Here is an 11,004-nt window from a genome sequence, read left to right on the forward strand (position 1 = left end):
AAATGTATAATTATCAATATCTCGTATGTTGGCTGTGAATATTAGCTAGGTAATATTATCTCGCACACAAGTGGTCGAAAAACATATTTGACTCGAAGTAAACAATATGGCTCGCGCATAAGTATATGGTATATTAACAAGCAGAGTAATAAATTATCGAGGCGTAAGAATGCGACGATCATGAGGACGTGCTTCACATTCGTTTATTGTTCAAAACGTTACAAATTTTCAAGCCAGTATATTGTATAATTTCAAATGAGCACCGTTCATCAGACAGCTGGAACGCGGAATACGAAAGAGCCGATAAGACGAGCTGCCGAGTGCCGAGGTAAGTATATATAAGGATTTCACATTATCAATTTCAAGTATATATATAATAACGAACGATTACTGCAAATATACTGCAACACGCAGCAGCCATGAAGAATACCGTATTGGTATTTCAATTTTTCAAGGCTAGAAAAATTATTAATTTTTCGCCCAAGTCACAAGATTGATCATACCTATTTTTGTTCATATTAAAAGAAATTCTTCTCAAATAAGTAATTTATAAGCGAAATTATAATCCGAGGCGGGGAGCATCATATAAAAGTAAAATTAAATTAAATTTAAGGCAAGGGCCGAGGAAGGAAGCAGCCGAGTAGCAGTCTTGCAGTACAGTGTGTACTGGCCTCGCTACTGGCTGAACTGGCTGATGGCTCTGCCTGCGGGTATGTTCGTGTATATATACATACCACCCAGATAACAACGTGTCGGCACAGAGACGTCCCCGTGACGGCACGAGATGGCGGCATCCACGACAGCACGTGACGTCCAGCTGCCGCAGCACAGAGACGGCACGTGACGGCACGGCGAGACAGCACGACGTGCCGTCTCTGTGCCGTCTCTGTGCCAGCAGAAAACGCTACCGGCGGGGAGCGATTTTATCGCATATAAAAATAACGCTAAATAAAAATTAGTTAGAACGCATAACTAAGCATCTACATCATAAATAATTAATAAATTTTGTTATATAGTATAAAAAAAATTTTATGTAAGAAAAAAAAATCTGCCGGGTGTAGGGCTGGAACTCACGATCTTTGGATCAGAAGTCCGAAGCTCTAGCCTCTGAGCCACAACTCTTCTTACAATTTGATGCACAATTGCACCTAATAATCATCGCTAATAATTAGAATTATGTAATAAAATAATGTTTAAATGTAATTCGGTTTGGAGAGAATAAAAAAAGTAATAAATGTATGCTCTTTACTAATTAAAGTCCATAATTATTAATAATGCAACATTCTGAGCACGCGGCACGCGTGCTGTCGCTGTGCAGTCTCTGTGCCGTCGCGTACAGACGCCCTAGGTCGAGACAGCAACTGGACGGCACAGTGACAGCACGACGTGCGGCACGTCAAGAGCATGCTCTGCAAAAAAACGCCCGCCAGATGTCCCCGCTTGATAGCACAGAGACGGCACACGGACAGCACGCCGTGCGGCACAACAAGTCTCGGTGGAGACAGCACGTGCTGTTATCTGGGCATTCACTGGTGGCCGCGGCCCGCGAGTCGCGCGACTGGCGACTCACGACTGGAGTTGAACGCGAGTAATGTAGTTGCTTGGAACGACGCGCGACGCGCTACATCTACATCGTTATATAGTTGTATGCTATTTCTGTCACGTACGTGTTGGGTCGCTGGGTGCAGTGCATCTGTGCATTACGCAGTTTTACTGTTCGCCGTTAGCATCAAGCATCGACTGAATAATTCTCCACACATCAGTAGCTATAGCGTTGAGATAAAAGAGTAGGAGCTCGAGACTCGAAACAACAAAGAGGAGAGGAATCGGACGAGAAAGATAGCGCAACAGCAGAGGAAAAGTGTGTGTTGTATACCGTTTTCCCCTGTGCTAATTCAACTTGGCCAGAGAGCGTTTTCTCTTTGACATCAAGGACTGGGCTCTTCCTTTGTTCGTCATGATGTTCGCGATCATGGATTGTTTTCTGCATTAGCAGGCCGAGTTTTCGTGTTTGCGCATTTTTTCTCTTGTCGCATTGCGCGAAAGAGAGACAAAACAGAGAGAGAAAGACAGAAAGAGGGACGGAAAATCATTGCCCTAGCGAGTATTACTCTTAATCTGACTGTGTATACTTCTATTATATTGTGTGAGTGCGCGAGTGTGTGTGCGTGTGTAGAGACGTGCGCGCGCGAATTGCGTCGCGGACTAGTGCAAACGAATCTTGTGCCGTTTTATATCAATTATCAGCCTGCAACCTGATCGTCGTGGCTCTTTTCACAATAGGCCACAAGGGCGCCAAGATCCAGAAGCAGTCGGACACCGAGTGTTGACTCGGCCATTATAGCCAAGTTTTTATACGGACGCGCTCCCAGTAGTCCGCGTCTCTGTCTCAACTGTGCCTGCGACTTGATACTTGGGCGCTGCGTCTCTTAGCCAAGTGAACATCAGTTCTACAATCTGCAGAAACAATTTCTAGATAACACCACACACCCATACACTGACTTCCATTGACTATTAACATCCTTCTTGACTTTTGGTTTATTCAATTTGCCATATTGTGATGTACCCCAAGTGTAACCTTCAGGGAATTAACGTTGAGTCGTCGATTAATTTTGTCCATTCAAAGAGAAAAGGCATCTTCATACAGAAGAAAAAAATGTTTAAAGACCCAATAAGCTTACGAAATCGTATAAGTTTTTTGCTTCTTCGTCGCTATTGAAAAGCCTGACAGCTTATGCTCTGATTCTTTTACAAGAGCACTGGTATTAATTACTCGATACTTGGAGGTCAAAAGTATGGCTTTGTACTAGGATGCAATTCCAGTAGACTTTCTCAGGAGATTCTCTTTTGATTCCGTTTATAAAAGTCCAAGCAATCTGCTACAACAATGAAGCTACTGGAAAGTACGCGCTTTGAGGCAATAAACAATGCCTTGTCCATAACAACGGGAGATAGTAAAATCATCGGAAGGTAAATGCCATATACCTACTTTTACTCAAATCACCATACTATATTCTTGATATTAACATTTCATGATAATTTCACTGATTCAAGGATCGAGAGTTACTCTTGCAAAATGGCTGGTAATGATAAACAGCTATACAAACGTTTTAATTCTGAACAAGGAGTCACACCACATGATTTTCAAGCTTTATCGCCACCTCAGACTTGTCTTGGTACATCTCCAGCTCAAAGCTACTTGAGGTAATTATAACATTTCCCATTTACATTGTTATTATTATTAGCGAGATATACATTAAATTATAAAATTTATCACATATTCCAGTCGTAGCATTTCTGGTGATGAAGATGGTCCTTTATGTGACACAATCAGTCGAAAAACACTCTTCTACTTGATAGCGACACTAAACTCGGCATTTCATCCAGACTATGACTTTTCTGATGCTAAGAGCCATGAATTTAGTAAAGAGCCAAGTTTACAATGGGTGATGAATGCTGTTGACAGTAACTTAAGTGCAACTGCAGGAGATCATTATCGTACTTTACGTGCTGCACTTTGGGCAACAATTGAAGATGAAATATCTATGAGTGAATGCGATATTTACAGGTAATATTGATTATGTTGATGCAATTTATGTATACTCTACTTGGTAAATAATTCAAATTCCTTTTTTCTAGTTACAATCCTGATTTAGCGTCTGATCCTTTTGGAGAAGATGGATGTTTGTGGTCCTTTAATTACTTTTTCTACAATAAAAAACTTAAAAGAATAGTGTTTTTTACATGTAGAGCAATAAAGTGAGTTAATCTGCATTAGTATTATAAAATACGTTGCAAGCATTGAACATGATTAAGATTAATATAAAATATATGATTTTCCAGCCCACTCTATGCATTGGATTCGGGTATTGGAAGTGATTTCACAATGGATGAAGATGATGAAGATACTTACTAATTTTAATTTACACTCTGGTTACAGATATTAAATCACTTTACTTTTCTTTTTCTTTTAAATGTGCACTTGATAAAATTCATATGGCATCAATTAAATGAATACAGTGGTTCAATTGTATCAAACATTTTGTCAATAATATAGATATTTCAATACATTGTAAAATTTATTTTTTGTCAACACTTATTTTTAGTGTAATATTAGAAAAATGTTTGATTGGGTACCTATAAATATAAGAAAGCAAACAATATATTAATATTTGTAGAAATGAAAAATTCTGTCATAAATTATTACTATGTAATGAATTTATACATTATTATTTTATAACTCATTATTAATAATTTAGAAGTGTATTTTTAGAATCATGCCACCATTATGCGGGGGTAATAAATTGAAAATTCAAAATCTACATTTGACGCATATGACTACAAAATACGTTTCAAAGAAACCGTATATTACGTACCTAGGCTGGGAATAGTACATTGTACAACAAGGGGCGAAAATGGGCTTTTCCAATCGAGGATGATGTTTGAGCACGAGTGGTAGTTGAGGGCGCCGTAGGCGCCCGAGACGGACACGATCGAGTGCTCAAACATCATCCGAGTCTGGAAAAGCACATTCGCCCCTCGTTGTTCACCGTGCTTTTTATAACAAGTGTATAAGGAAGACCACTTTTGTCGCCTATGAAATTGATCGAGAATAGAGTTTTTTTGAGTCGTCCACTACGGTGTGCGTGTATAGATGCATATATATGTGTATATATATATATATATATATATATATATATATATATATATAAATCTAAATTTTGAAAATTTTTGAAAATCTTGAAATTTTTGGAAAATTTTGGAAATTGTTTCAAAAGTTTTTAACAATTTAAAGCTTTAGTAAGGAGATGAAAAAAAAAATCAAGAGGAGCGAAAATGGCCATTTTCGCTCCTCTTGATTTTCGATTCTCAAATTATTGTAGGCTTGTTCTACCTTATAGGGAGCGAAAATGGATTAATTTATACATGTATTATGACCAGGGACTCTTGCTCTACATTTTATCTGACGCTCGGAAAACCCTATTTTCGGTCCACTTTATAGGCGCCGAAAATGGTCTTTTTTATGCACGCGTTATAAAAAATAAAAAATGTCTCAGATCGCATTCTTTATTTTCGGCCGTGGTGCATACGCTATTTTACGTGCCAGAGCGATCGAAGTAGATTACATACCTATAGACCAGTAAAATAATAAATGTCTCAGAACACGTGTAATTGTCGGTCGAAGTCAATAAACAGATGATCTGAGCCTTTCTTTTTTACTGGCCCAGGTGCGTATCCTGTTTTTCTCCTCGACGGTGCCGGAAAGCGGCAACTTCGTTTCACGCAGCGGCCAGAAAGTTGGCGCTTTCCGGCCGCTCTGGCACATACAATTTACAATTAATGTTCTAGATTTTAGACTATTTTTATTTAAATAATAACAGAAAATTAATCTTAAAAACGTAGTAGTATTGATCTTGTTGAAAAAATGACTGTATAGGAGTTATATAAGAATAAAAAAAATGTGAGTAAATAAATTTACTTACTGTATACAATCAAATAAATTAAATATAAATTGTTTTTCTTGTTCCGCAAGTTGAAATAAATGAATAAGAAAAAAGTCTCCTAACTAATAAAACCTCAGCAGTCCGTTGTTCAAAGGAACAGACTTAGTTAATTAATCAGGTTTATGTAACACGCGAACGATTCTCGCGTTTTTTGTACCTAGTTATAAAGTCTAAAGTGATTCTTTCTTTTTGGTGATAGTTTTTGTAATGCTTGTATTGATTTATGTGCTTTTTTGTATACCTATAAGCGGCATATATAACTTTTATTTGACACGGCACCTCACAGACAAAAAATTAAGTGTTACTTAAATGTAGTTTAACAAGAGTAGATTATTTTTGAATAAAAGATGTAAAAACAATTAAATTTATCAGAAATAATTTTTCTTCAAAGCTACATATAAGTACAGATTTATTTTCATTCTGATTCGAATTTTTTTTTCAAATCTAATTATAAAACCTCTTTCAACAACTAATGCATACCAGATTTTCTGAATATTTCTTGTATCATTTTTTCTGTATAAGTTCGGGATAAAATAATCTAGAAGTTTTGCGATATGCGGCGTTAACAACTCAAAATCAATTTAAATTTCTCAGTATTGTAGCATTTGAAACTGAAAGGGTTAATAGACCTATAAGATTATACGATTTTTAAAAAACGGGCTGTATTAATTGTTCAACAAAACATAGAAAAATTCAAATCCAAGTCGTAAATAAGCCAATTTTTCTTCTGTAACAGTGCCTTCAATAAGAGAGTGGATAAACTCTTTTTTCTCGTATGTATGTACAATAAGAAATTTTTACCAAAAATTCCAATTCTAAAAATGTTGATAATTTTCAAGCATTTTTAATCTGCAATTCAAAATTAAAAAATTTTTTTTAGGGTTACATCACTCGCTACTGACTTTTATCAACTACTAGTTGGTAAACCCTATTACTTTTGTCCCAGTACTTAAATCAAGAAGATGCAAAAGTCATACATATATTACAAACAATCGTATGCCCTAACAGATTATCTTCATATTATATTAGTTGAATATTTTAAGCTTTTCGGTTGATTTAAAAGTATCATAAAACAATTTAGAAATAATTTTTATCAACTTGACCAATAGATTTTAACAAAAAATCTATTAAAATACTTTGTTTCTTTGTACATATACATTTAAACGATAAAATTTTAAATGAAAAGAACAAAAATGAATTTGCTATTACCTTATCTCAAAATAAAAAAAGGATTTGTTACATTAATTTCGTATGTATATGTAAAAATAATTGTCAATTCACTGATACATCATAACGTCAGGCGATTGATACATACACATATATGCATCACACAAAAGTCTTTTGGCATGTTCTGGAAGCGAACGATCATCTTTCAGTGTACTTAAATAACTAGCTCCCTCTTCACTCAACCAATATGGAAAATCTGGACATGGAACCATTTCTGGTATATTGTAACCATCTTGTTCTCCTAAAAAACATCCAATAAACGTTAAGTATTATTATTGATATGTAAAAATCAAAACATTTTCAAGTAAAAATAATAACCCTTTCTATCTGCCATAGAATCGAAAAAACACCAAGGTGCTTCTGAGCCAGGTGCACATTTTACAAATGATACATAATGAGATGTTTCGATGCATACAACAGCCAGCAGTTCCAAATACAAACGCGGCACTGAACAATGCTCTTTTAAAATGTCATATTCTATTGGTACAGTAAGAGTTTTAGGCTCATGATTGGTTCTTCTTTCGTGACAATGTACCTGTAATGGAACTCAAGTTGAAGGTCCAAGTTTATTGAGTTGATTACATATGACAACTATTTGAAATACCTTTTCAAGACATTCTTGGCAGAAAGCTATACTCTCTAATCCTTCTCCACATTGTCCATAACACTCTTTACACTCAAATTTTGCCAGTTTACCACAAACTGTGCACTGTCTTGGAGCTGCAGTAATATTTGTAATCAAGTGAAAGAACAGGAGTAGCTTATATTTATCGAGCATAGGTACTTACAATCTTGTATAATGTCAGTTACATCAAGCAACAATGTTGGTTGTATTTTAGAATACATTTTGTAAGATTTTCCAAAGCGTGGCATCTGTAAAATCAAGCATGCAGGTACCTCTTTCAACCTAATATTGCTAGTCAAAAAACTTTGTTCAAGTAGTTGCTGCACTGTAGGTAAAATAAGCTTATCATCTTTTTCTACAAAAAGTTGATAGTGATAAGCATCTTGTCCAGAGCTTAACTTTAAAAATGGTTCAGCATTTAAAGTTTGAGCCACTAACGACGTTAGAAATTCTTCTGGATCTAGGATAAAACAATATTTTTTAATGATTCATTTCTATAAATTAATCATTTATAATAATGAAATCCAATTTTTAACCTTTTTCTTCACTGGTTAAACCTGAAACAGAAGATAATTTTTCCAACAAAGTTCTTAATTTCATAACACGATCGGCCTTTACAAATAACTCTTTTCTGAGAGGATTTACAATTTCTTCCCGTAAAACCCTTTGAACTTCTTCATATTGTGGACAGTCTTTTTCATAAGGTGGCCTGAATATAAAACAACATTAGTGGTTAGATTTTAATTTTAGTTAAAAATATGCATAAACATACTCACCTAAATAAAAGACTATCAAATACACACGTAAAAGCAAACATGCTAAAAAGTGTAGCGTCTAAATAGCACGAGTTGTGATGGCCTTGTATACCTCGGTATTGTCCACATATTTCTTCAAGATCTCCTTTCACAGATATAGGAGGCACAGCTTGATTCGTGTTTAGACTTTCAAGTAATTTAGAATCATGCAATGCTTTTGGATTATAATAGCAGCTGCTTGCCTTAAATGTATATGTATACATAAAATTATCAGTGTATAATAAATAAAAACAAATATCCTTGCATTTAAACCTACTTACTGCCATATCATATTGGTGACAATCTTTTAGATTAGTAAACCAAGCTTTTTGTTGATTGCATTGAAAATATCTTTTATTTTCGTGAGTGCCATCAGTAGCCAAGGGATGAATACCATCCTGAATTTAAAATATAGAATCATTAACAAAATTTTTAGTTGGATTTCACGAAAAAAAAAACCATAACAAAATAATGGATATTACTAGTTCAATGGCTGCCATTAATTTTTTTGAATTAGAGTTGGTATGCGATCCTATCCCACGTATAATACCATAATGCGTATCCTTATCCACGAGAACTTTGACACATGAACCAACACTTAAATCACCAGTATTGATAGGATGTTGAATATTTTTGGCATGTTTATCCACCTCATCCATTTCATCGTCTGCACATAAATCATGTTAAGTAATAATTGTATTTAAAATAATAGATTTGTTGGATTTTAAATTTGCACTGGATGCTTAAAGCTTGGATATACTTTGTATGTTTAAAATATTGTCACTGCTCCACTTATGCTCTAATGCAAATACTGGTATATCATGTAAAGATGTAGCCATTTCATAAAGAAATTTAAAAATCAACCAATTTATAGAGTATTGCTTGAAGCTCTAAAAGCTCCCTGCAACGTGACAGTCTAATTTTAAACTGTCTACCAGTAGGTTATTATTACCCCACCCAAAGATGTATACACATGTATCTAACAAGCTTTTCTCATTAAAATATCAACTTATAATTTTAAATTAAAATAGAAGCATTAATTTAGCAAAAAACATATTATTACCAGAATTCAAAGGATCAAAGCTCTTTAAATTCCTGTACAATTTTTTATTTTCATTAACCTCTTCATGTGGTAAACCTTTTCCTACATTGAAGGTAGTTGCTTGTTGGCTGCCAGTTGCTTGATTGTTATTGTCATTATCTGCAAGTAACGAGTATTTATCCTTTTTTGAAGAGACTGCATTTCTTTTGTTGTCAGCATTGTCACTAGTACCTTTGTTTTTGATAAAAAAATTGTCAGTTTTCTTGGGTTGTAGTATATCATTGGATAAGAAATCTATTAAAAATGAGTATGAATATTAAAAATGTGGTAAAAAATATGTTTAGCTAGAATTAGTATTTTTAAAAATAATAAATACTCTTTTCAAAATTTTTAATAGCTTCTAAGGCAGCAGTCTTTTTTGGTTCTATGTTGCTGATTGTTGCGAAAGTTCCTGGTGAATTGTAAGTTCTAAAGTAGGTATTAGACAATGGTGATGATTTGCAAATATCTGGATTATCCTGCAAAACAATGCCTATGAGAAAAATTCTTTTTTCATGAAACATATCAATGACAAAGATAAATCTTACAAGAAGGTCCAAGCCAAAATAATATCCATCTCCAAGTTCTGGTACAGGACCAACAAATTTAACATTTGCTAAATACGATACAGGATTCTGGGAATCTTGACAATACCAAACTTTGCTATTAGGTCCAATATCCTCAACATTCTTGCAGAACTGTTTATTAGTTGCTAAGCGTATCCTTTCTTGCAAACTTGATACAGAGCACAAAAGCCTCCAAATTAATGGGGATACAGATAGCAGATCGATTGGATGGCATCTCCATTCTGTTTGGTGCCAGATTTCATCTTGGCTTGTACTATATAGTTTCACTCTCAATGCTTCATTGCTCTCATTTCCAATTACCTCTACTAGCATACCTGGAATGACTTTGCCAATGTTTGCGGCACATTTGCCTTTTAGATGGCTCAAAATAGTTGCTTTAATGACAACATAGTAAGCAGTCGAACGAGGCTCTTGAATACTCAACTGACTCAAGTTGTACCACTTTTCTTCCATTTTACTAAATATATTATGAATAATGAACAACAGAGGTTTGTGTGTTGATTTACAATGGCCTACATTGTACGTACAAGAGCTAATTTTTCACTAGGATTCATAATTTTGTCTTTACCACTTGTTTACGATACCTAGCGAGTCTTTCTTTTTGATTTCCAAAAAATTAGTTCTGCGAACATCATGGCTAGCTGGATTTATAATTTGAATCTTGCAAAATTATCATTCCACACCCGAGAAATCAAGCACACAAATTTAGTAAGAAAAAAATTTGCACTCTTTTTGTTGGAAAATACTAATAGTTTTGTTAGACAATTGCCTCGTTAATATGCCTACACTCTCAATTCTGGATTGAACTCAACACTTAACATCAACGCTGCTACAACTTGTAAACAGCTGATGCTGATGATGGCGAGATGATGTAGTCACGTATATACATCTGAAGAACACCGGGTGATGGCAGCACGAGTTTTACTCATTGCCAGTAAACACTAGAAGAAGAAGAAGATGACGCTTGCACTTGCCCGTCAGAGGGCGCTATTATGAAAAACTATAATCATAATACAAGATCATGGATTACTTATATATTTTCATGCGTTTGATTTCCGCTGTTCGACTGACTTTTATTTTACCTTCATGGCACTTTCGTGTGTGTAATATATATATATATATATATATATATATATGAAAAAAAAAAAACAATTCTTGCATTCACATACCAAAAACTGGCCATCAG

The 11,004-nt window shown here is 34.8% G+C and overlaps 2 protein-coding genes across 3 annotated transcripts; one reads left to right on the top strand and one right to left on the bottom strand.

Moving 5' to 3' along the window:
- Positions 1–1,575: 1,575 nt before the first annotated feature.
- Positions 1,576–5,517, top strand: LOC100115733 (repressor of RNA polymerase III transcription MAF1 homolog). The gene is made up of 5 exons (XM_031921221.2): positions 1,576–2,970; positions 3,055–3,204; positions 3,287–3,568; positions 3,640–3,759; positions 3,844–5,517. The coding sequence occupies exons 1-5, from the start codon at positions 2,888–2,890 to the stop codon at positions 3,914–3,916; spliced, it is 708 nt and encodes a 235-aa protein (XP_031777081.1). The 5' UTR covers positions 1,576–2,887; the 3' UTR covers positions 3,917–5,517.
- A 627-nt stretch (positions 5,518–6,144) lies between these two features.
- Positions 6,145–10,844, bottom strand: LOC100115685 (ubiquitin carboxyl-terminal hydrolase CYLD). 2 transcript variants are annotated; one of them, XM_032595941.1, is made up of 12 exons: positions 9,780–10,844; positions 9,569–9,710; positions 9,424–9,486; positions 9,214–9,351; positions 8,633–8,817; positions 8,432–8,548; positions 8,133–8,353; positions 7,893–8,065; positions 7,520–7,816; positions 7,336–7,451; positions 7,050–7,266; positions 6,145–6,972 (listed from the first exon to the last, which is right to left on the bottom strand). In XM_032595941.1, the coding sequence occupies exons 1-12, from the start codon at positions 10,269–10,271 to the stop codon at positions 6,782–6,784; spliced, it is 2,352 nt and encodes a 783-aa protein (XP_032451832.1). In that variant the 5' UTR covers positions 10,272–10,844; the 3' UTR covers positions 6,145–6,781. The 2 variants fall into 2 exon arrangements, with proteins under 2 accessions (XP_032451832.1, XP_031777073.1); XM_031921213.2 differs by having other exon boundaries at positions 6,149–6,972; positions 9,214–9,486.
- Positions 10,845–11,004: the final 160 nt, after the last annotated feature.

This window comes from Nasonia vitripennis, chromosome 1, assembly GCF_009193385.2.
Source record: "Nasonia vitripennis strain AsymCx chromosome 1, Nvit_psr_1.1, whole genome shotgun sequence".
Taxonomy (NCBI): domain Eukaryota; kingdom Metazoa; phylum Arthropoda; class Insecta; order Hymenoptera; family Pteromalidae; genus Nasonia; species Nasonia vitripennis.